The sequence below is a fragment of the Alligator mississippiensis genome, chromosome 3 (genome assembly GCF_030867095.1).
Source record: "Alligator mississippiensis isolate rAllMis1 chromosome 3, rAllMis1, whole genome shotgun sequence".
NCBI lineage: Eukaryota > Metazoa > Chordata > Crocodylia > Alligatoridae > Alligator > Alligator mississippiensis.
This window is the reverse complement of record NC_081826.1, coordinates 216,879,354-216,905,839: the sequence shown is the minus strand read 5'-3', so window position 1 is coordinate 216,905,839 and position 26,486 is coordinate 216,879,354. Positions and strand designations below refer to the sequence as shown.

The window sequence follows — 26,486 nt, the reverse complement described above, 5'->3', positions numbered from 1 at the left end:
TTTTAGATGTGATGCTATAATGCACAGTAAAATAGGCTACTGTGCATTAAAGCATGTGTAGACACACCCCTAGTATATGATGGGTGTTAGACTACAAATAAAACAAAAATACTATATTCCTTTTTGACATTGGGGGATGGTAATGTTTTATATAAGGATTGTATTTATCAACTGAGGCTTAAGCAAAATGAAGTAAATGTAAATAACATTTAAGTAATGTTTCTAGCTGCGTAGAAATATAAAAGGCAGTCTTAAAAAAAAAAAGAGAGAGAGAGGCTTGTTTTACCCATCTGCCTAATGAATGCAAAGGCTGTTCTATAGCAACCTCATGGGCAAAAGGGCAAACTAAAAAGCAAGGACACTGCTTGTTTAGCAGGTTTTGTTCTGACCAACAGCGACACCTGGAGGGCCACAAAAAAAAAAAATTATATATATAAATACATATATTTTAAGTTCTTACTGTATAAGCACTAGCTTTTGCTCCAGCATATTGAAATTTGTCCATGTTGTATGGGAGACGTGATTTTCTCCTCCTCCTATCCCCCTCTTCTACAAAACTTTACATTAAAGAATTCTGTAGGTAATTCCACATCCATGATAAAATTGGAGACAGGTTGTTTATAGTGGGTCCCCTCAACTGGTCATTTCTGAAATGGAGTTAGGAGCCAATAACAACTGGAAAGAAAATGTTACGCACAGCTGGGATCTGCAAACTAATTAGTTCAGTTAATCAAAGTTTGCATTCAACTTCCAGATGTATTGCAATGTTCAGCACATTTTTGCTTGTCAATAACAAAACAATCTCTTTATACTTAAGGAAGTAATTTGTACTCTTAGAGGTCCATTTATGCAAAAATTTTAGTGATGTAGGAACACAAGCAGACTGTACTCCACACTTGTGAGCTACTGGCCACGTCCACACATGTGGCAGACTGTGTAGTTGTTACAGTATAGTCATTTAGTACTTGCTTATGCAAGTACTACATGACTATGCAGTACCTGCACATTGCAGTAACTGGCATTACTGCACAGTACCATCATTGCACAGTTTTTGCCAGACACTATTTTGCAGTAGCAACAAGCTACTGTGCAGTATCATCGCTGCAATGCTACTGAGTGGTAGCAATGAGCTGTAGCATCTCATGTAGACGCACCCACTGAGTCAGAGCCATTGCAAAAGTCTCTGCAATCCACCTTATTCACATGGAATTAACCTCTCATATAACAAAGACCTTCACACCAAAATAGATCTTAATTCATGTTCTCTCTCCACCCCCAGTTTTTCAGCATTAATAGCACTCTGTTATACAATCTGTGCCTAGTGACCTACATGCTGCAGTAGCATCATAACACATGATTCCAAAGACAGATGATCTAGACAAAGAGCACTGATATGGTCAGCCATTTAGGGCCCACCCTCCCATTGAAACTAATGCAAAGACTCCCACCAAGTACAATGGAGAACTGGTCCTGAAACAGCATCTAGGTTGTATTGTTGCTCATATGCTAGAGGCAGCAGCAGCAGCAAATTAGAGTTCTGGTAACCATAAAGTTTTGAACCCCTGCTGTGTTCAAAGGCAAAACATAGATTTGTAAGAGGGATATTATAGAGGAAACAGCCTGATGTAACAATTTGTGAGGGAAGGCAATACTAAAACTAGCTGTTCTATTAGTACTAGAACATAGATGTGAATGCCTTCAAAGTTGTTTTATGTTCAACATCACTGAGCAGCTATTTGCAAAAATCCAATTTGAGACTTATTATTGGCTAGTAGTATCCACTAGCTCTTGAACTTGAAACCAGACTGATAGCATTGAAATTGTTATTTTTCCTCTACTATAACAAACTGCTATAGGAAACAACAGAATTTAAAGGCACCAGCAGTTTTTTTACCATGGTTTTATAGGCAATTATTATTTTTTCTAATCATTAGATATAGAAGGTACCATTATGCCATGTATGAAAAGAAGAGACAATAGTAAGATTTGTATGTTCTATTGGCTACAGATAAGATGCCAAAAAGAGGAAGTTATTTACCTCGTCTTCCTTTCAAGGTCATTCATAGTAAAAGATACTGTGCTAACAAATGAATTATTGATCACGTGTCATTTAACACTTGTTATTCACTGATGTTATACATTCAATGGTAATTAAGTTTATGCAACAACAGAAGCTGCCAACAGCAGCTGTATTAAAACTGCAAGCTACATTTTGTAACACACTAGTAGCTCTAGGACATATTTTATGAGTACTCAAACTGGCTTCCTCTGGGTGCAATAATCAAATGACAGTTAATACAGTTTACAATGTACTGAATGGACTTTGATAATTAAACCAGAAATTAAGAAACAGCATGTTTATGGTATCTTTAAACCCACTTATTTTTATTAGTTCATCGTAAACATGGTTGTTTATAGGCATTAATTCCATGCCCAAAAAAAAACAAACCCCACAACAAAAAAACAACTATCATACCCACAATTAGAGCTGGTTTCTAAATGGCATCTTCCCCACACCAGCTTCAGGAACAACACTTTGGTGGCCAATCAGGGAAAAGGTGTATGCACACGCAAGGTCTGAACCATAACCCCATTTCAGAATTCAAGTGACTGCATAAACAACATAAGCTTTGGCTGCATGCTTTATAACATTAGCAGAAGCCTAGATAAAATGATAGCCACAGTAAATAATGGATACCTATTATTTATTCTCTATGAAGAACATAAATGAAGTCTAACCAGCAATGTATAGTAGTAGCTGCAGAAGCTCTTGAAAGGCTTGGAAATCTCTTTAAAAGTTCTCTGCAGGCACAGCTACATGTATGCCAGACTGCACAGTAATCACCATTACTGTGCAGTCCTGGCACCACACGAGTCATTTCCGACACTACTGCACAGTAGCGTCAGCATCATGGTTCATGCCTGCTGATGCTATGTCACCATAGCAATGAGATACATCACTGTAGCTCATTGCAACCGTGATATAGTGTTTCATGTAGATGTGTCCTACAAGACCATAGGAGTTCTGAGAAGACCAAGACAAAAGGAGCAGGCCTTTATAATACCCCAAATTCAAAACTCAGTCTCTTAAAAAAACTGGCTTCTTACTTGTCAGTAAACAGCTCAGTCACCATTATCATTTCTTTCAAACAGCGAATTGAAAAGAAGTTAAATAAAATAAAATCCCTGTCCAAGCCATTTTTGTTCATATTCCATGGACCAGTTTGGAATATTTGAAGTCAGGGACCAGAACTAGCCTTGATATGGTACGTACCACATCAGGATCTCAGGGAACTTCAGTTTCACATTAAATGAGTTGCTTATTCAGGTCACAACCCCGGATTGAAGAGGTCTCTTCATTAACATGACTGTGGCAGTAATAGGAAGGGAAGGCAGTTTATCTAACGAATATACAGCAATCCAAAAATGAAAAGTAATTAAACAATGAGAAGACGGGGAGTCTATAAAACGTGTTTCCATTCTTAACGCGCAGCACCTCATCTGTAAGCCTGACATTGTATGCTAAAACAACATTAAAAAAACCCCCAAAGCTTTTTTAACATAGCATCATTTCCAAGATACTTAAAATAAAATTTTTTTTTTTAAATGAAAGGGAAAGGAACAGTTCGATCAAATAATGATCCACCTATTGCTGGGGAATTGGGTGTTCTCATTTCCCACTAGAGTAACCATTGTGAAGAAAAATTGCTTTCTGGTAAAAATAGCAGGCACTTCAAAACCAAGGCTGGGATATTCAAAAACCTAGGTTGACCTAACTGGAATAGACTACCACTAAATGAAGTTGATGTGAACAGATTTACAAATTGCTACAAAAAGCTTCTACTGTTAGAACAGTACCAAATAGAGTGTGTGTGTGTGTGTGTGTGAATCTACTTTTTAATATACTCACATTATTGCATACTATGAAGGAGAAGACTTAACCAATAAACAAGATTATGACACTAACATGATTTGACTACATTGTTACTTTAGTAGTTTTGCTGATAGATCCACAGTAAGTCACAAGCCAAATTGTGGCACTGAAATACAGTCAAAACTGAACAGTATCACCAGGTTCTGGGATTATGCAGACCCCTACACATGGAGTAAAAGAAGACTAGCCTTCAGCACATAATATCTACTAGATTACTTAGCTGAGCTCCTTGGCCTCTGGGTCACTACAGCAGCTGTGCACATCTGTGATGGAACACTTCAACCACCATGTTTCTCCCCATAAAGAAGAGTATTTCTCAGTTGGAGTAGGAGTATTCCTCAATAGACAGGTCTATAAGAGGTAGCTTTTACGTTGCAGGGGTGGCACAAGGCAATCCTAAGGATTTTGGGAGGGATTGACAGGAGATCCCTGCATAAAAAAATCCCCCACACCTTAAAGTGGAGCGGTGCACATGGCAGCAGGATGTGCAGCCAGAAACTGGAGCCTGGCTGGCCAGAGCCATGCTCCACCTCTGACCTGGCCAGGCTCTGTGCGGCCAGATTGCCATGGCTACAGCTCTTAGAGGCCCTCAGGACCCCAGGTAAGGCTGCAGAGGCCAGCCCAAGTGCTGGCCCCAGCCTCCCCTACCCCACCCAAGGCAATGTGCCATATGCCAGAGCACAAATGCATGGGCGTTTCCCAGAGACAAGCAGCAGCGGCACATATTACTGCCCCAGGGAAACGTACATTCCCACTTGTGGTGCATGTCCCCAAGGTGGCCTTTTTCTAGCTTAACGGCAATTCTAATACTAGGATCTCAAATGGGGCTAGTGAAGCAAAAATTATACCAAATGAAGTCATTAAAAAAAAAAAAGTCAGAGCCATGAGTCTCTCGAATGCTGTTTTATTTATGCATTTAAAAGTAGCCCCTGTACTATAGTCCCTCATGGGACCAGATGCTGGTTAAACACTGAACATGCATTTCAGGAATGTGGATCTTCCTACCACACCCACAGCAAAGTCAGCGCTTGCTAGGGCACAGAAATTGTGTAGACACACAGGAAAGGCATCTGAAGATTGTGCAAGTCAATTGAACGCAGCATCTTTTGGAGGCAAATCCTGCTTCCTGAAGATCACATACATTTTATTTGACATAACCATTTGATACATTACTGAAACTGAAGCAAGATTTACTGCAATTGGCTTTCTGGCATAAAAGTACTGTAGCTGTGCAGTATAATTTCAATTCCACCATAAAGTTTAAAAGGTGCAAGCCTCTGAAATGCTAAGCGTTTTCAGAACAATCCCATTCATGACATTGTTAATGAAATTTGATTCCTTGAGCCAAAGGCAAATCCTTGCTGTAATTGATTGTGCTGAAAGAGAAACAAGAATTTAGGCAAGAGACTTGATAATGGAGCTCAGTTATGTGATCTCTGTTACATGTGTACAAGGCTTCCTTAAGGCAGTTGCCAGTTTCATTGTTTTAATTTAAAAGACAGGATAGAACTGACTTCTCTCCAGCCCCTGCTGGAGAATTTACAAGCAGGGGAGGACTTTGTTCTCTACATAAGTAACTTGTCTTAGATAGATTAAAGAGAAGATATAATCCTCTGGTCACCTTTAACCAGGTAATGTCCACAAAGCAAAACAAAGGGGTGGTAGGTGGAGTAGGCCTACCTAAGCTAAACACTCCCTAGCTAAAATAAGAAATAGCAGGAGTAAAGATGTGGCAGTTCAGGTGGCAGCACTGGCTAGGAACTAGGAAATTTATGGAAATACTTCATATCTACTTAAAATGTTGCCATCAAGTTGTGGCCCCACCCTCTGTAGATGCCACCTTAGGTTTCCCTTTGAATGACAGCAACATGGTTTTAGTCAGTCAAGTTCAAGTTCAAACAGATTAAGATGTACATTTTTAAAGAATCAGTTCCTTCTACAGATATCAGGACTGTCCCCTCTTTATCAAAAGGGATACATTGCAGGTGAGGGTGGGGAGGGGCATGTGTTTTATTAGACTCCACAAAACTCTACTACCTTCTTTTTCCTAAAGAGAAGGCGTATTACATTTGGCAATGGTTATCCTCTATTCAGTGACAATGAGCACTTACAACTGAAGATTTACAAGCTTTGGACTTTAACAAGTCTATGCAGATATTTTGCATTTATTTGCATGAAATTACAGAAGCCTAGGTCTCACCAAGTTGACCGTCTCATGTAGAGTTTCCATGAATCACTGCCAGATTCTCTTCCACCACCAGTGTGCTTTTCACCACCTGAAAACAATTATACAGCTAAGGATTAGTAACTCTTCTGCAGTTACTTCAGGCACCCATACTTCAAATAAGTTATATTTGTAGTAAGGAGAGAATGAGGGTTGTGTTTGTAGATGCAGTCAAACTGACACAATGGCTATAACTCCTCTGCTCCCACTATATCCATATTGATATCTCAGTCTGAAAATATCTGCCTTCCAGCTGACAATTTAATTACACATATGGGTCAATGGTTGGTTGATTGTTTTAACAGGATAAATTAACTGAGAGCAATATTGTGTCCTGTTTTTCCTTTCTAATTTCTTTTTCCTGGGGAAGGGGACATAAAAGACAAGCTGCATATATATATATCTCAAAAATCCCCCAGCTTGCTCACACAGGTCTTTTTTGCATGCAGTAATTAGAATTTTGATCTTAAAGCTTTTCTTTCAGCCCAGTGACAGGTTAAGGTGCCTTAAGCCAGGGCTGTCTGACTTAGAAGGGCCCAAGGGCTACGCGCATCCAGGCTAGGGGGCTACACACACAGGCCCCTGGGCCATACGTGGCACAAATGATCCCCGCTCCCGGCACCATGTGCTCATGCCCCCCACGTCATCTACTGCACTGTGCGCCCACACAGGTGCAGCCCCTCTCACCGCTGCATCATGTGCCCCTGACCCCACCCCTTCTTCCATGCTCACCCTCACCTCCATGGTGCACCACACAACACTGCACCCCATGTCCTACTCCCTGCAGTGGGTATAGGAAGTGTAGAAAAGAGACCGGAGCTTCTGGTTGCTATTGCAGAAGGAGAAATGATGGGGCATGGCAGCTGAGCAGGAGCCTGGGGGCTGAAACCTAACCCTTTGTGGGCCACATGCAGCCCAGAGGCCACCAGTAGGACAGCCCTGCCTTAAACCACAAGGTCATTTTTAATTCACCTGTCATCACCTGAACATTTTAAATTACACTTCTTTATACAAAATATATTTCAGACACTACTTTTTATTAGATAAAATGTTTAACTAGAACAGAAATTTACTGTTGGCCGATTTCCATTCTCTGCTGTAGCGATGTAAATCCAAAATAAGTCCACTGATTTCATCCGATTTACAATCACTTAATTTTTCAAAGCCAAAATGTGCCTATTTAAGTGAGTTGAGAAGACGTGGATTAAGCTATCCCTAAAGTACTTTCATAATTCTTAATCCTACCAGACACTACAATTTTCTAAGAAAACAAACAACAGGTTTGCAAGAAAAACCCTTGTATTTTGAAAAAGTTAAACCCTTTAAGTCCCACTTACTGTGGTGAATGACAACATAAAGTATCAAGGCAGGAAATGCAAGTGACATACCAAAAGCACCTCCAATTTCAGCTCCACTAGTTGGAATGTTGACATTCACAATGCCACAATCTGATCCTTTAGGCCTAAAAGATAAGATAAGGCATTATCTGTTTAGATTCATGGTAAAAAAGAGAGACAGATGTCTTCCCTAGAAAGAGGATTTAAAACTTGAAAAAGTAAAATTCTACTAAATTATACATATGGACTTGAGGGAGAAAAAAAGTAAACCCAGATTTTATGAAGAAGGAAAAAAATATGAAGAGCCATACCCAAGCCAGCGAAAAATTCTGCCCAGATCCTTGGTAAAGATGCTGCTGGAGAGACCTTGTTTTACTTCATTATTCCAAGCAAAAGCTTCTTCTTCTGCCTAGAGAGAAGTGCACAACTAGTTAAGGTAAGCAAGGAATACTAAAAGAAGGGGCTGTGAATGCCAATGTAATCAAGAGTCAAAATGTACTATACTGAATATCACTAGGCAAAGAGCAGTACCCATGGTCATGCACAAGAATGCCTGCACGTACTGGCCATGCAGAAAAACATAAGCAAAGAATTGGTTTTCTGACATCTAGGCAAGCACATTTTGCAGTTCTGGCACTGAATTTTTATTTTACTTCCACACTTTTCAAATAGGATTTAATAAAAAAAGAACAACAATAACATAGTCCTGATTCATGCAGGTGCACTAGACAGCAAGACAATAATCAATAGCTAATCTACGCTGTTTCCTGAATTAACATGCTGATTTGATGAACATGCCATGTAATAAAATTATTTTTTTCTTCCGACTCTCTTTCTACCTTTCATAGATAAGGTGCACAAAATACCAAAACAAATTATAGACTAAAGCTTCTTAAGTAAAGTCTTACCTTGAATTTCAGCACATAGAGAATAGGAGCAAATGTCTCTGTTTGCACAATGGATGCATTGTGAGGAAGGCCAGTCACAATTGTTGGCTCAACATAATTTCCAGGGCGATCTAGAACCTTTAACCCAAAAAGAATGATAGCCAAGTTATTATTTCAACCAAATCATCATTTTGCTTAACAAATGCTATCCTGTAGTCTGGCTGCCCTAATAGCATCTTGCAATTAATCAGAAGTTCTGCCAGAAAAATCTACGTAGTGTAGCTCAGGCCTGTAATAATGGGATCCCAGGGTCTGGGAACATAGGAGCTGCTTTTCTTTGGTTATACACACAGCACAAGTCATTTAAGATGCCAACAGGTAAAACAAGCAGCTATTTGAATCATTCAGCTGACATAAGCATTTGCCAAATCCCATTGATTTCAATATTAAAGGCACCACTCAAACTGATTTAAGTGTGCCTGCTAATCCATACAAGGACAGCTTGCTCTCAGATTTTCGTACCTCATTATTACTCCTTGTATTGTTACACAGAGCCTGCCTCAGCCTCTGCTCAGCTGTCTGCACTCTATTATGGCTCCTTACCTTGTTATTCAGAGTACCTTGCTTCTAATAGCTGCCTTGAAAATGACAGGACAGTGAAGTTTCAGTACCTGACAACAGAGCACTGATGGACACTGGGTTAGGATTCTAGCATGTATGGCAAATAATTTTCTGATCACCCCTCAGGCTCATTGTTTACAGCTGAGATTCTAATTTATTATCCTGCACTTACATAGCAATTTATATTTTCATATTTATATTATACCGTGAATAGAGAAGAGTGCAGGGCCCAGATATCAAGTCAGTGGCCAGAAAATGAAACATGGCCTTCATTTCTCCCAAACCCACTTCACTTCTTTTCTTCCATCTGTTGCCTCAGGTTCAGAGAAGTCAAACCCACCCTAGATAAGTCTTTTATTTTATATCAAAAGACCATTATTTATGCTCTATTCCAGCTTTACAAACTTGAAAATCTTGGATGTAACAGGTTGAAACACAGTCTGGGCCTATCCATGAAGTTTGTATTGCTTTTCTAGCTTATGAAATGTCCTTTATTTCAACTGCATAGCTAAGAAAAACAAGTCACCTTGCCACCATGGACAACAGAGCCACCCTGCTGTTTGGCTTGTTCCACAGCTTCAAGGAACATCTTCACTGCTTCTTTAGTGTGGAGAGGCCCATACAGAGTGTTGGCTGAAAAGCAAGAGGGTGTATTTAAAAACTTCATTATTGAATGTTAAAAACCATAGTTATTTACATGGCTTTGTAGAGTTGGAAGAGGACCCAGTGCATTGTAGCTATGCGAGTAGTTGGCATATGAGAACTTAATCTAGAGCATGCAGACTACACCAGCCTAAGGTATAGGAGGTTAAGAGGATCCAATGCCATGGTATGATAGGAAGAGATGTAAGGTCCCATGCATGGTAACTGCATCAGCACAGAGCTGTAAAGTGGCAAGACTTCCTAGATACTGGTTTTAGAACATGGTGTACAATTACTGAGGTGGGAACAGTCAAAGGCATTAAAAGTCTTTGTCAGTTAATGGCAAGTGGAGGTAGAGGAGCATTCACTCTGTTCCCTTGGTCTCACATCTGACCAGAACGGAGTCCAAAAACATTATTTTAGGACAACTGTACATATTTTAACATCTTTGGTCACCCTGCACTCTGAGAAGCTAGCCACTGAATGCATTCAAAATGAAGAAAATAAATTAGGATTAACAGGATTCCCCCACAATTTCAGTGTCCCTATTCCTATTACCTGACGGACATCAGTAATAAATAAATAAATAAATAAATAAATATATTCTGCTCTTTTACTGATCATTTTCCTTCTGTGTAGGAAAAGAAAGAAAAAAAAGACACGAAAACAGCAGCAACTTACAGTCCCATGGGTCACCAATGCAGACCTGGGCATAGGCCTTAGCAAGCTTCTCCACCACCTCATCATGGATGCTTTCATGCAAGAACTAAAAAGAATGTCACAGGTCAAAGGCAAAGGCATCAGAAGTCTTTGTCAGTTAATAGCGTGTGAAGGGACAGAGTTCAGTCTGTCTCCCTGGTCTTGCTGCTGGCCAGAACAGAGTCCAAAGACATTCTTTCAGGACAACTGTCCACCTTTTAGGAGGAATGCTATGAAACTGTCATATGTCACAGCTCTACAGCTTCTACTGCATGAATCCTGCAAATCTCTACATAAAGTAAATGAGTAACACCACCAGACCCAAGAACTCAGTAAATGCACAGTTAAGAAGCATAGTAGTCTGTGTCAGAGACCTAAAACATTACTTAAGGATGGTAGATTGGGCCAGCTTCTTATTTTCTCTCATACAGTAACGACATTTTACCAGTAATAGAAGCTATTTTCCACTATCCTGATTGGTTAGCTGTTTTTTGTTTTGGTTTGGGTTTTTTTGACCTCAGAACTCTGAAAGGTCAAAACACCTCAACTGCTCAATACATATTTACTTACCAGCCTTCTGAGAGTGGTGCACCTCTGGCCTGCTGTTCCCACAGCAGCAAATAAAGCAGAGGGGATGACTAGGTTAAGATCTGCATCTTCAAATGCTTGAAGGATAAAAAACAACAAAAATATCAGTATATTAATGTAATTGGCAGACAAGATGAAAGGTTATTACTTCATAGTTCCAAGGTCCTCTAAATTTAAAGGACCGAAGTTAATCAGTTCACAGTAAACTGTAACAGACCTATAAGACAGCATTAGGAAAGAAATGAATGTATAGTATGCTGAGGTATATTAAGACAACTTGGAAAAACTAGTTTCCTTCATGTATTTGGAATTAACACATAAAGGTCTGGTTTTCTGGCCTACTGAGGCCTCTTTATATAAAACTTGATAAGTAACATAATTTGACTTTAGATCAGGAAACTGCAATTAATTCCCTAAATCTGGCTGCTGGCAGACAATACAAGTAAGATGCAATTAGCATGTTAATCATGCCTTACATAGTAATCTGACCACAGATTCAGGGAATTAATGGCACCACTAAAAAGGAAAACCAGACACAAAAATATTACACCAAAAAAAAAAAAAAAAGTGTAGTATTTTTGTATCTAGTTTCCATCGTACCCTTGGTGCAACAGAGTTAGAACCGTACCAGGGCCTCCAACTGGCCTACACTCAGCCAATTGTCAGCCAGATTCAGGACAGCACTGAGGCTCAAACTGGTCCCAGTACAGTCTGCACCAGCCAACAATCAGCTGACTGTTGACTCGCTCCCAGGACTGCTCCAGGGCCAGTTCAAGCCCTGGTGTTCCTGAAGCCAGCCAACAATCACCTAAGCATCAGGCACCTGGCTTTCAACTTGCTGGTACAGAGGGAGCCTAGGATCATGATTCCAGGCTCCTCCTGCACTGACAAATAGGGTGCATTTGGGATCTGATATTAAATATCAAAATTGCACATCCTGTCAGCACCTGTGGCATGGCAGGAGGCACAATTGTTGGAATCAGAGATCAGATCCCATCATGCCTTTCAATCAGTGGTTCTCAACCTTTTCAGACATGAAGCATCCCACAACAGACTTGAAGTGCCCCTTGGAAAATGCCAGCTCTTAGTTTTCAGGGCTCATAGCAGGGGTGATATCTTTTATTAGACCAACAAGATTTTTGCAAAAAAAAATTCTTAGAATTACAAGCTTTCAGGCACAAACACCCTTCATCAAGCTCTTAGTTTCCATTCTTTTTGACTACAGAAAAATAAACACAGCAATTCTTCTGTTGCAAAGAACTCAGAAAAAACATTTTGCTCTGGTGTGGTCTAACACTATGAATATGAAATCTCTGGGTTTAGCTTGATAATCATGGTTAGACACCTAACAGAGCTAATACTGAGTGGCACCCACAAGATCCTTTGAAAGGATCTCAAGGCATCCTGGTTGAAAATCACTACTTTAAATAAGTATCTGTCAGAAGCCTCTGTCCCCGTCTCCTCCCAGAATGGAACTCTAACAGCATGGAGAATTAAGGTTCAAGTATACTCCAACAATGTGGAGGATTAAAGTCAAAAGTGCACAAATGCCTAACTCCATGGGCCTGAGAGTGCAACTCGTCTTGAAAGAGATTATTATATTGTATATTACCAACAATGGCGTTGTTTCCACCAAGCTCTAGAAGACTCCGGCCTGTTAAAATAAGAGAACAGTTATAGGGGTTCAGGAGCCCGCTGTGCTTGAACTAAGATATTCTTATTCAAGCTAAGTAACTCAAGCTAACTGTGAATGGTCCCATTTATTTTAGGGGTACTACTCAAGGATATTTGCATCTGACTCACAGCAAGTAGGTGATCTGAGATAGTATCAAGGCATTATCGTTATTTCTGTCTGCAGATATATAACAATTCTCTTTATAATAAGTATCCAACTAATGATCCTTTTAAAAGGAAGAAGTGGTATTAAACATCAATTGTCATTAATACATTTTAGATGAGGAAGATAGATAAAAACAGGTGCAGGGAGACCATGAAATGCTGCTGGAACCAAGAGAAAGTAAAGAAAACTAGGAGAAGTAAAATAAGGTGATATAGAACTTAAGAGAAAAAACACAAACAGAATAAAGTAGCCTAAAATGAGCAAAATGGGTCAGACTTGGAAGATGAGAGAGGTGCTAATGAAATCAAAGGGAATAAGTAAGAAAAAATATAACAGTTAATTTGACTGATTTATTCACCTAGAAAGTTTGCAGATGACACAAAGCTATGGGGAGATGTGGACACGCCGGAGGGCAGGGAACAGCTGCAGGCAGACCTGGATAGGTTGGACAAGTGGGCAGAAAACAACAGGATGCAGTTCAACAAGGAGAAATGCAAAGTGCTGCACCTAGGGAGGAAAAATGTCCAGCACACCTACCGCCTAGGGAATGACCTGCTGGGTGGCACAGAGGTGGAAAGGGATCTTGGAGTCCTAGTGGACTCCAAGATGAGCATGAGCCGGCAGTGTGACGAAGCCATCAAAAAAGCCAATGGCACTTTATCGTGCATCAGCAGATGCATGACGAATAGGTCCAAGGAGGTGATACTTCCCTTCTATGGGGCGCTGGTCAGACCGCAGTTGGAGTACTGTGTGCAATTCTGGGTGCCACACTTCAAGAAGGATGCGGATCGCCTGGAGAGGGTCCAGAGAAGGGCAACTCATATGGTCAAGGGCCTGCAGACCAAGCCCTACGAGGAGAGACTAGAGAAACTGGACCTTTTCAGCCTCCGCAAGAGAAGGTTGAGAAGCAACCTTGTGGCTGCCTTTAAGTTCATCACGGGGGCACAGAAGGGAATTGGTGAGTATTTATTCACCAAGGTGCCCCCGGGGGTTACAAGAAACAATGGCCACAAGCTAGCAGAGAGCAGATTTAGATTGGACATTAGGAAGAACTTCACAGTTCGAGTGGCCAAGGTCTGGAACGGGCTCCCAAGGGAGGTGGTGCTCTCCCCTATCCTGGGGGTCTTCAAGAGGAGGTTAGATGAGCATCTAGCTGGGGTCATCTAGACCCAGCACTCTTTCCTGCTTCTGCAGGGGGTCGGACTCGATGATCTATTGAGGTCCCTTCCAACCCTAACATCTATGAATCTATGAAAGGGTCCCCTCTCCCCCCACCCAAAGTTGGAGAGAAGGGGTGACCCTCCATCCTTAGGTGAGCCCTTAACATAGTTCAAAACACAAAGGCTGAGATAATGCAACGCAAAACACTCAGAGATAGTAACTCAGACCTCTGAGATTTGCAGGTTTCCACTGAGAAACACCTAGATGCAATTAACTGTACATAGATAGAGCCATAACTAAATAGATGAGTTCCAATTCTGCAGCAAAGAGGTCAAACAGCGTCCTAAAAATAATGCCCATCTTTGATTTCTTTGTAAAACATGACAAATAGGATAGCTACATCTGGGTGAGGAGGAACGGATGTCCAAGAGATTATTTCACAGAGATACCAGTGCTGTCCAGACTAGTGTCATCATGCTCAACAAGGAATAGTTCTGCTCAAAAAGGCTTTGAAAATCTTTGCTGTTAGCCCCACAAGGACAGCAAATGCAACATTTCTGGGGACCCTAAGAAGCACCTGGACTAGATTAAATTTGTAAGAACAGACTCTGTAGCTTGATTCATAGCTTTGTTGCTGCATTTCCAACAAGAAAAGGCAGATAAGGAGACTTTGAAACCACAGCTTGACCCTTTCCCACACAAATCAAACAGAACGACAAAAATTAAGAAGAAAAGCTAGCCCCTTATTTTTACACTTACCAAATCTCTCTTGAACCGTAAGTGCAACCTGCTTGCCCACCTTAGTGCTGCCAGTGAAAGACAGAAGATCCACTCTTTCATCTTTTGCCATTGCTGTGCTACACAACAGAATACACAACTATGGTCAACAGAAGGTCAAACAGTTGGAGCCTGCTGACATGAGTAACTCATTGCTCCTCCATCACAACCAAATGCTACATTTATACAAGAGGTTATTATGTAGAGGTACACATTTTAAAAGATTAAGTCAATGACCAAATGGAACCCAGGTTAAGGAAACATCAGTGCCAGAATATATTTCCACATCAGATGCTAGTAAGGCAACATCTGAATTAACTTTGAGGCCTAACCCTAATTAAAAAGACATGGTCATCCAAGTCCTTTTTACAACTAGTGTAATACCTACCATTTCCAAATGTAGTAATCCAAGTCACGAATAACATCTTGGATTACTACATTTCAAAATGGTACAATCCATTTAGGGACACACAAGTAGGTCCTGTATGGGTGTACATGTACCAATATGGAAAAAAATACCACCACTGATGTGCTCAGAGGGTTGGCTGGATAGGGTGGGGGGGGAGAGCAGGCAAGGGATTGAGGGTGGGATCTGACCAGGTTGAAGAATAAAGAGCAGGGACTGTACCTGGTTTGTGTTCTTTTATGACTGTTCAAGTTTACATAGTTTAGGAATGAAAATGGGCAATACATCCCATATAGTGAACATGGGAAGTTCAAGTCAGTTTGTTACATATTTAAGAACACTGGAATGCAAATACAATATCACTAGATGTTATGATTATTTTTAACACAAGTCAGCTATATTTATAACAGAAATCTATTCTTAAGTGGTACTGGAAGCCCTGTAGATAGGCCAATTTGAAAATACTTTTGCTATCCCCATAGGCTATCCCTTCTTCTATCCCATTCCTTATAAAATGCAAGAAGTTCTGCCTACCCAATATCTGCTCCACCACATATCAAGGAGCAGACTGCTCCAGGCACTTTGTTATCCTCCAAAACTTTGGCAACTATCCTGGAATCAAAGAGACATTTCTGAGAGGCAGGAATTTGAGAAAACTCAGAAGTATGTGACAAGTCAACAGTTAAAATGCCTTTTTGCTACAAGATAGAAATATTAAAACGAAGTCTATAAACATTAGTAATCTGCATCAGATGCACTATGGGCATTCTCTTCTCTTACAGACCTTGGTAGTATAGCTGTTTTATCATACTATTAACATGATCCACACGATTAGAATACACTGCAGGAAGCAACTAGCACAGAGACAAGTCACAGAGGTACACAAAATCTTGATCATAGTGTCATTCACAACACTCCCCTTGAAGGTTGCATTCATTTACTCTCAGCATTCATTTATTCTCAGAAATAGTATAAAGGTGCCAAACTCTCAAGGATGAAAAGCTATGCTAGGGTATTTCCCATTTAATTAAATACACCATGATAAGTAGATAGCAAATAATCCACTCTGGCCCCTGCTCCCCCTATAACTCCGGCTGCAGCAACAGTGGCCAGGGTCTCTGGGATTTCCTTTCAGCTTCTGCTTCCTGGACTTGCCCAAAGTGGCAGTGTAGCACATGGAAGCCCACAGCTGGAGAGTGTGCATGGTGGAGTGACAGACACATATACGGTAAAGCAGCTGGGGTCAGTGAAAGGCTGCGCTTGCAGTGCAGCAGGGAAGGGGGTGATTCATGTATACAGTGGGGAGGTGGGGAGTGCTGCCTGCATACATGGTGGAACAGTGGAAGGGCAGTTGCCCACGTATGCCATGTAGCAATGGGGTGGGCTGTATGCGTTGTGCAGTGGGAAGCTGCTCAAGGAAGGGGGTGGAGGGCCTTGGCTGCAGTATTGCAGCCCAGGTAGTGTGTGGGCCCCTCCACCTGTCATGAGGCCTGTGTTGGTTGTGGCCCCCAGCCACTGAGAAGCTGGACAGCCCTGTCCAACAAAGCATTGCTAGTACTATGGCTGGCATCACCCAGTGAGTCTGTTAGAAAGGGTCTTCACAGTTCTTACTCTTTGTATGTGAGCAAGTTTTAAATCATAGGAAACATGCTGCACTGCTGCTGTTGGTTTTGGAGTATACAAGGTTTTGTGTAGAGGCATTTTCAGGAGAGAGCACTTGCAGTCATTTGGAGAGTCTGCTTTGCAATACCATTCTAATTAAGAGAACTAAAGGGAGGATTTCTTGGTAGTATCTTCTATTGGACCATCTGCATATCTGTGAGAGATGTTAGATAAGCTTTCAGATACAGATTGCCCTTCCTCAGGTCTGGCAGGTCCTCTCAGGAAGGGCAAACTATTCCTGAAAGCTTGTCCAACATCTCTCCCAACTATGAAGTTAGTCTAAAAAACAAGATACCACCAAAAAAACCCTTGCCCCTCATATTTCCTGGAACATCACTGCTACAACAACACTCCAACGCTGTGTAAAGTAAGTTACGTTTAGAATAAATTCAAATGCTAACGACATCACTTTCCCCTTCCCAGGAAAGCCAATATGCTGCTGCTCAAAAGCTGAATGCTTTCATCAGAAGAAAGAACAAAAAGAAGAAGTTTAGGCAATGTACATCATTACTTCCCACATGGTAAAAGGTGGAGAGAAAGCCACTCTCGTCCTCGCCACAGAACTCCAAGAATGCAAACAGATAAAATGAAAGACCAATTGTGATGTATAACATTTCTGGATACTTACTTTGTAACAGCTACGCTAATGAGAGACGTTGTAGGAGCACCTTTCCTTAAAAGGAAAAAAAAAGTCATTTTAATTCCCAAAAGACCAAAATATTTAAGATATACAACTTCTGTGGTATAGTATAAACCAAAATTCGAGGTACAGAACAATAAATGTGAAGATGAGTGGCTCCATTTTCATGGGTGCTGTGCAGCCAGAACTTTCTATTAAAGTCAGTTTGAACAACAGGTGCCCAGAACCCCAAAGCAAGAAAATGGCTTAAGTCCCTACCTTTTAGTACCCAATTTTGAAAACATCTCTTCTCTATTATTTGTAATATGATACAGCACATCCATAACTAGATTCCTTGATATAATCTACTGAATGCTATACACATTGTGACAGGGGGCCTCCTCGGGGCCGATCTCCGTGGCCTGCCCACCTGTTTTTTGGGGCAACCTCCCGCCTTCTCGCCTGCCACGCCTTGATGTTAATTGATTCACTGATTGATGTCAATTAAGCTGGAGGCTGCCCATTTTAGTGCCCCGATGCCAGGGGGCGCTCTCTGCAGCTCCTATCTACCCCATTACCGCAGCCCAAGCCTCGCAGATGGCATCTTGATGCTCATATCCTCACCGGCCCCCATGCTGGGCCCCAGAATCATCCAAATAGGACCCCTCCTCTCCGCCTTCATCCAGGCTACCTAGCCCCCCGAAACCATTTTCTCCTCTCGGGTGTGGTCCCCCTGGGACCTTCGGCTACTAGCCCTGGCCCACCTCCAGGCCAGTCGGGACCCCAGGCCCCCGGCTCTTGGGCGTCCCTCGCGGTGGGCCCCTGGCCCTTTTGACCCTCCTGGTCCTGGCCCCAGCATGGGCCAGTCGAGGGTACTCTCTTGTTCAGGCTGGGTCTCTAGCCCCTCACTCTTTCCCAGGGTCCGCTCTCTGGGCCCCTCAAACAAACACTGGGGTTACGCACCCAGTGGTGGGGGCAAGGGGTTAAGGCGCCCCGACCCGCCTTTCACCAGGGTGGTAACTGGCCTGGCGTTTCTTGGGGGCTCCCGCGCCACTGAGAGCCCCACCAGGCCACCCGCTCCCGGCAGGGTGCAGTTTTAGGTCATGCCCAGGACCACGGAGCCTCCTTACCAACCCCTCCAGCTCCTCCCTTACCTCCAGTTGATCCCAGCAGCCCTCCAGCCAGGCGATGTTGCTGCCTGGCCTCCAGCAGCCAAACTGCCCTGTTTATATAGGCAGCCCTTAACTCCCAAAATGGCTGCCCTCGTCAGGCACTTGGTGGCTGCCAGCTCCAGGCCCTTAAAGTGGCAGGCACACACAGTGCCCTGCCACACACATACAAATTTAAAGAGAGAAAGGTGGACCCTTAAAGACAGATTTGAAGTGAACTTTGAAATATCAGAAGTTAAGTGTTTGCAGTTATTTGTGTCCATCTGGCATTTACAAATAAATGACGTTTAAACCAGGGAGTTCACAATCCTTGGGCCGCAGCCCACTGCCGGACCAGAAGTGGCCATGGACCGGCAAATCGTGGCCCCCCCAGAGCCAGGCAAAGAGGCCATGGCTCCTTCTGCAGGGCCCGCAGCAGCGCAGGGTTTGCCCCGTCCTGCAGGTTGGGGGTATCCTTACCCGTCTTCCAGCCAGAAGTTCTGGCCACGGTCAGCTGTGACTGCTGGGCCGCAATTTGCCGGGCTGTGGCCACAGCATAAGAACTTTGGAAACCCCTGGCTTAAACAATGTGCCAAGGAAACAAGGTAACCTTCTGAACAAGAGCTACCACTATAACCATTTTGGTTTAAAGAATTTGGAGCAAATTAAAATCAGAACATCTTACCAGAGGCAAGCATTCCCACAGATCATTGCAATTGCATTGTTCCAGCCATACACTGCTACAGGGAAGTTAAATGCAGTGATGATTCCTACTAACCCCACAGGATTCCACTGTTCTATGAGGGCATGGCCAGGTCCTAAAAACAAGAACAGGTAATAGCAATCTGCGTGTGAGGGTCCTTGCATGGAAGAGCATGTCTTTTTAGTTCAATAGATCATAGAGGAAAGAACGTGAATTACAACAAACCAGGAGGATCTGAGAGGCAGTCTAAAGCTGTTGACAGCTCAGCTTATTAACCTTAAATACCCACGTGTTTATCCAAGATTAATGTATGCAAAATAGCTTGTACTCAAATCTTAGCTTGTTTGTGTTGAGATAGGCAGTCCTCAGTTTTTTCCCTCAGTACTAAATACTGTATGTAGACCATTTATTTTTTTATTCAAAACATACATTTTCAAAACATAAATTATTGTTCTATAATAATGTAGATAACCTAAATGTAGAACTACTGCATACTTATTAGAACAAAAAGAAGGTATAAGCTCTGCTGAATAACACATTTTCTAAGCTCTGCTGTATTTTTCTAATAACTGTTAGGAGAGCAACAAAAAAAAAAAAAGGAAATGAAAACAGCCTGCCTAGGAACAAAAACAGAGATGCCAGAAATGCAAAACTGTATGAAAGATATTCTGAGGATGACAATATCTTAGCACATAGACTACTTCCTCATTCTAGCAAGACTGTTCACTGAAAAACAGTGAAACTTGTTTCTGTATTGTACAAGCTAGGTATTAAAAAGAATCACCTTATTTTTCAGCAAAACATTAATAGCTGAAGCCTAGTCTAATTTCCAGTACTTCCAACTGTAGTCTGCACCACACTTGTAAATAAGATGCAAAACATAATCAAGTCAATTGGATGATGGGGAAACATTAAGGATATGGCAGTTGCAAATGTTATTTTAGTCACCAATTGGCAAGAAATGTAACAGGTCTCTCTCAATGAAAGCTAGCTAGATTTTTGTTTTCCTCTTCTCACACTGTATCTAGCAACTTTGTTAATTAAGGGAAATTCAGTGCTGTTGCCCCATGTATACGGTTTTGCATTTAAAGACAAGGATGGATATTCATTGTAGCATTTTAATAACTTATTCAAGTAGATGGGAGTACATGAGTAATATGGATCCACATATATTTCAGTGCAGATATTTTTCCAGAGTACATAACCATAATATTCAGAACATCATTGATACAAAGATTAGCGCACATGCTTACTTTCTGAAGGCAAAACAGGTCCACCAATCATTCGGGACAAGCCAACAGCATAGTCACAGATGTCAATATACTCCTGAACTTCGCCAACACCCTCAACAAAAATCTTTCCCATCTCTAAAGAGACCTGAAAACGTTAAGGGGATAGTATTTTTAAGATTGTTCACATATCTTTGTTGTGCCTCATAAGTAATTCATCTGTTACTTGGCTATTTGGACAGTTTTAAAGAAAGATCAAGTCAGAAGTCACATTCCACACAGTTTAGGGCAAGGGTTTTGCCTACCTTTTGGCAACAGTAGGCTAAATTAACCCAGCTTATTCTGAAGGTGGGTATATGGGCTGCTGCTTTCCACATGAATTTAAGTTTTAAAAGACAGGTTGTGAAGGTATCCCTTTTAAAGGTGGGATTTTAAATGGCACTAAGTGCTGACCTAACTCTGCTCTGATTAAAGTTCTAAGGTATTTTGATCCCAATTTCAATGGGAACTGAGTGGGTTAGACCAATACTCAGTATTTCCAAAAAACCCATACTAGATTTATTAGTTTAGAAATGTATTTTGACACTCTAATTTTAAATAATCTTACTTATTGAAGAAAATGTTCTGCAAGTTAATCAAACACATTATAAGAAACACAAATTTGTGAAGTAGCACAGGAGGGGCAATGGAGAGAAGATGAAAGAAAGACTGTGAATCTTGATAGAATCAGTTCAAACCTTTAGATCAAAAGTTGCATCCTCTTTAAAATAGGTTGTCAAAATAGAGCTTTAATTTTATTTTTAACATTACTTCCTGCTGACTATACATTAGTAGAAACCACCAGAGTATTTAGAAATTTGTGACAAATATTACACAGGGGTACATTAAAGTGTAATAAAACAAGTAGGTTTTTTCAAGCATTTAGTCATTTTTCAGGACAACTTACCAAGCTTCCTAGAACTTTGATTTTTTGTCTCAAGGCATCACCAATCTGTCTCACTATTTCTCCACGTTTAGGTGCAGGAATCTAGGCAAAAACATATATTCATAAAAAAAGAAATGGTTTGAAATTAAAGCACTGTGCCTTCCACATACATACACGTTCAGCCTGCTACTTATCGTATTGGCAGAACAGCTCAATATTCCTATCCCACCACCAGCTATTTGTTATTCTCTAAAACTAAACAAGTATGAAAAGTAGTTCACATGAAATATGAACAGGTTCCTGAAAAATCACAAACACTTAAGCCTGGGCAAAACTTGATTCCCATCAACTGCTGCTGAGAATACAGCAGTCTCATCCCCACCTATTCAAAAATTATGGCTTCGAAACCTTGAGATGAAAAAAAATCTTCTGTTTTGAAATGCTTTTTAAAATAGTAGTTCTTTTTATTAGCTTTCTGGTTTATAAGCCTTTGGGGTTCATGTTTTACATTATGTTCTTCCCTCCTGTCTATGAAGACTACAGTTGTTTTTTTCACAAAAGCTGAGATTCTCACATAATCACTTTACTCCCATAGATGAAGCTTCTGGGGGAAAAAAACCCATATCCCAAATATCAATACAGTTGTGATACAAATCACAGAAACTGACAACACTAGACAACTGTGTATGTACGTAACTGCTTGCAGCATAAGGGACATCAGGAAGAGGAAAAGGGAAGGAAGAACAGAGATGCATAGGATTATACAACAAGTCATTACCATTCACATTTTAACGGAAATGCATGTTAGCAGTCATTAAGAGCAGTTAGTTCTCACACACAAAATGAAATGGAACCTTAAAATCAGACCAACTGGTACTTTGATTTATTGGTGGCTGGGGATGTGAGCTTAAAGCACTTTCAGAACAAAAATCCACTCACCATTTTATAGTTCCTACAAACAATTCAGGACAGGACAAACATCTCTTATGAAAACACTCTGATTAAAAAAAGCAAACACCAACTTTTTCATCCATGTTCTCTCAGGGCAAAATGTTTTCGCTGGCTGAGGGCCAAAATGCTTAGTATCTTGCAAGATCTAGCTTTCAATGTAGAAACCTGTCATCTATAAGGGTAACATCCAATCATGTAAGACAATAGTAGTTGGCCAGACAGGCAGAGTTTGTGTGAAACAATCAGAAAGGTAACTTGGTAAGAATAAATATTGTAAGGGTATATGATTTTCCAATACAAAACTGAAACATCACAGAGGTTTGTAAGTAACAAAGTTGCTACTTGAAATAAGCAGCAAGATAGAACTGGTATAGACCTGCCCAAGAAGAAAGAGGGAGACCCATATACTAGGTTTTTCATTCAAATGCAATACAAGCCTGTCTCCAAATTTTCCATGACCCAGACATGTTAACAGTGCACAGCATAACTGCATTGTAGAAGCTGTTGCACTGAGGGGAAGGAACCTACCTGGCACGGGAAAAAATGACGGTAGCACTGAGCATGTGCGATTTTTTGTTGTGATGGTAATTCTTAAGACATTTTTTTAAATCACTAGTATCCTCTCTTCCTGCAATCAATGTTGCAAAAAATTTGTCATGAAAACTCCGACAAATTACCCCAACTTTTGTGAACGTATTCAGCCAGATTTCCTGAAGTACACATGCCTTCTATCTAGCAAAAATGACCCCTAGGCTATGTGTAGCCTTCATGTTCCAGCATACTGACAGAAAAAAAAAAAATAAAAAAAAAAAAAATCACATTTTAGACTAGAAGTTAACACCTTTTATAACAGCCAAGAATTACAAAGGGCGCTGAATAATCCTTAAAGCCTTGGTGCAATATTTTGGCTTAATGTACCATACTGGACATACAGTCTTGATTAAGTCTCTAACAAAAATGACAATTTAATGGTTCCATGAGCCTTTATCTGCTGTAGAGACATTTTAAAATATAAACAATCATTTGCCAACTTACATCTGCCCAGACCTTCCATGCCTCTTTAGCTTTCTTGATTGTTTCTTCATAGTCCTCCAAGCTGGCCTAAAATGAACAAGTATTTAAATAGGAGAGCAACATACATGCACAAAGACACAAGCAACAAGTGTGACCCAAGCATAACTGCACTTTCTGTGGACAGTGCTGCATAAGCAGGTATCATTTGTAAATGCAACATTTTACATTTTAACCTAGTTTGCTCACTGTGATGCATGCGATTTTCTAGCATTTCTTAAATGCAAGGTATTTAAGAAGTAAATTAATACCCCAAAATGTCTGGGAAACTGACCTGCTATCCAACCCAAATTTCTAAAATAAAGTTTTCTTTCAGGTGTCATAAGATGACCCAATAAGGAACACTCATCATGTAAACATCCACAGCACTACCAATTTATGTTAAATCCAAATTTTAGTGTAAAATAAAAGATAAAAATAGAGATGAGCATCTGCCCTCCCAGCTTCACATGCCCCGTGATTCAAAGCCCGAAATGCTCAAAGCCTATTCAGAATGGAGGAATGAAAATAAACCCTGGAAAAGTTTCTCTCTCACTGCCCCTTATAGCCACCTTCTGTTTGGATCTACCTATTTGACCACATCTTCAGCGCAAGAAGAAATCAAGTAACTAAAAAGAGAGTGAGACCGTTCCAGCAGCTACTGTGGTATGTCCAACTCATCTGCTACCTAATTTGCCAGAAGCTGGTAAGACTATAATGCAACTTGGCCCAAAGCCCATCAAGTAAAGCTATAAACCCCTCTTGATAGTGGGGGCTGCTAAGGACATATCACCGATTGCCTGGGACAACAGAAAAACCAAGAAAGGGATGATAGGAGCGTGGATCAAAGTTCAAAACAAGTGCACCGAGGGGGCACATGGAGCAGACAGAAGCTCATAAGGACGTAGGCCTCAAACAGGGAAAGGTCAGGTCTGGATAAGTATCGCAAACCTCCTTTCTTTCCAGCTATTGGCTTGGCTCTCATCAAAGCATCTGTGTTTACACTGGTCTTTGGCTACTGCATACCGTTTCTCTTAAGTGCCAGAGAGAATTAAGAAAAGCTTACCTGGCGGACTCTAGCTATCGGTTCATTGTTAGCTGGACAATACGTTGTCACCACCTGGAGAAAGAAAGTTTTACAGTCAGGCATGCAGTATCAGGAATGTGCTTCACAGGGCAAAGGGTGGAGGAGGGACCATTTGTGCTTTCATTGGTGCCAAGTAGTTCATGCAAGTGGCAGAAAAACTCTCTTTTTCAAGGAATGGTAACACGGCCATATCCGAAAGCCCTTACCCCAGGGCATACACATGGGCGACTGGTGCCTCCCAAGTCTGGGGGACACCAGAATGCTGACAGGGGGAGGAAGGGTCCCCAGCAGCTGATCGCTGGCCGGTGGGGTGGGGGGTGCAGCAGCCAACTGCTGGCGGCACTTCTGGTTTCATGGCTGGCACTTCCAGGGGATGCGTAGCCGATCTCAGGGGGTGCATGTACGCCTGCATGCACCTCCTATGCATCGCCAATGCACGCACAGACACACAAAGCTATCCCAGGAAGGGGGAAAAAAAAGAATGGCTGAAGTCAGGCTGCTTCTGGGAGATGATGTCCTAGTGCAGAGGAGCCCAGCCCACCACCAAAAGCTGCACCATGCACACTTGGGGCCATTCAGTCCTCAGTGGCTATTACCTGGAAGAAGTCCAGCGCTGGGACAGACTAAGAGGTGCTCTAAAACAGCGGGTCCCCACCCTTTTTGTACCAGGACCCATTTGTAAACGTGGACGGCCACCCCTTGCTCCCAACCCCCGCAACATGCGGGGCTGGGTTGCCAACACTCCCGCACTGAGGGGGAGTCTACCCGCATCGCCATCCATCTCCCGGTGACTACTGAAAGCAATCCGGGAGAGCTGAATAGGGTACTTTAAGAAGAAGAAAATCTCCCAGAATAGCTTCAGTCAGAGCCGGCAACCCTAGTGTGGGGCGGGGGGTGGCTGTGAGGCCCCAAGCAGCCCGAGGTTCTGCCAGCCTGCGAGGGGAAAGCCGCGGGTTTCTCCTTTAAAGGAAAACCCACTGTTTCAAGTCTGTCGGGGACCCGAGGCTGCGCCACGCGGCTCCGAGGGCGGGGTAAAGGGGGGAAGTGCCCGGGCCCCCAGCACCTACCTGGCCGTGGCCGCCCCAGCTGCCGTGGTACACGCCCTCGTTATCCTCCTGCAGCCCCAGCTCGCGGAGCCAGGCGTACTGGGGCCGCTGGATCAGCAGGGAGGCCATGGAGGCGGCGGGCCGGGCGCAGGGCGGCGGCAGCGCCAGGCGGCGGCAGGCGGCGAGGCCGAGCCGCAGCATCGCGCTAGGGCCAGGCTGAGGCCGTGCAGCCGGAGCCGCCCCCCGCGCCCATTGGTGCCGCGCCGGGCCCGGGCCCGGCCCCTCCCGCGCCCGCCCGGCCTGCTCCCCCTGCCCCGGCCGCTTTGACCTCGGCGCCTGAATCGCTGCTGCGGGCTGGCTTTCGCAGCTCAACCTTCAGGCCCTGGGGCTGCTGATCGGCCGCAAAACGGGGATGTGTGTTTGCCCGTGGAAGCTGGCGGGTGCGGGTGGGAATAAAAGCCTAGGGCAGCAAAACCACCCGCGACTGGGAAGTCCCTGTCACTTTTCAGTAGCCCGAAGAGTGGGAGTGGTAGCCTTGGCGGCCCAGGGAGGATGCGAGAGGCAAGCACCTCTCAGGGGGCTGGCTGTCTTTTACTGCCGGATCTGATGGCAATTCGGCGGGCCGTATGGCTGCGGGCAGCCGACACTGGGGGGCATCCCAACCCCAAACTGGGCCTGCAAGTAGGATGCCCACCAAAGGTTTTGGAAACATCTGAAGCCCCAGGGGCGGATGGAGGATGTTTGCCAGTAGTAGGGCCACTTATGGTTCTGGACTCTTGGATTTGGAATTAGTTTTGGCTAATTTGGCCTCCAATACAAATTAAATATATATAAAAAAAATAAAATGGGGGCAACATCCTGTGTATGGGTCCATGAAGGCAGTTTTCCTTAAGCGTTCCAGGGGAGAGCTGTTCTTCTGGTGCAGTTGAGTACCTGCCGAGGAGTTGGGG

The 26,486-nt window shown here is 42.5% G+C and overlaps 1 protein-coding gene across 1 annotated transcript; it reads right to left on the bottom strand.

The window, feature by feature from the left end:
- Positions 1-4,822: 4,822 nt before the first annotated feature.
- ALDH7A1 (aldehyde dehydrogenase 7 family member A1) lies at positions 4,823-25,733 on the bottom strand. Its single transcript, XM_006271121.3, has 18 exons — positions 25,558-25,733; positions 24,470-24,523; positions 23,389-23,454; positions 21,424-21,504; positions 20,502-20,625; positions 19,231-19,363; positions 17,407-17,451; positions 15,651-15,728; positions 14,693-14,790; positions 12,545-12,586; positions 10,915-11,009; positions 10,327-10,411; positions 9,530-9,636; positions 8,404-8,520; positions 7,807-7,904; positions 7,547-7,620; positions 6,135-6,210; positions 4,823-5,310 (listed from the first exon to the last, which is right to left on the bottom strand). Exons 1-18 carry the CDS (start codon positions 25,663-25,665, stop codon positions 5,256-5,258), a joined length of 1,536 nt encoding a protein of 511 aa, XP_006271183.1. The 5' UTR covers positions 25,666-25,733; the 3' UTR covers positions 4,823-5,255.
- Between the last annotated feature and the right edge of the window lie 753 nt (positions 25,734-26,486).

Coding starts and splice junctions, on each gene's coding strand:
- ALDH7A1 (XM_006271121.3), bottom strand. CDS start 25,665: ATGGCCTCCCTGCTGATCCAGCGGCCCCAGTACGCCTGGCTCCGCGAG. Junction 21,505..23,388: donor CATGGAAGGTCTGGGCAGAT/GTAAGTTGGCAA, acceptor GTTTTTGCCTAG/ATTCCTGCACCTAAACGTGG. Junction 5,311..6,134: donor TACATGAGACGGTCAACTTG/GTGAGACCTAGG, acceptor TTTCTCTTTCAG/CACAATCAATTACAGCAAGG.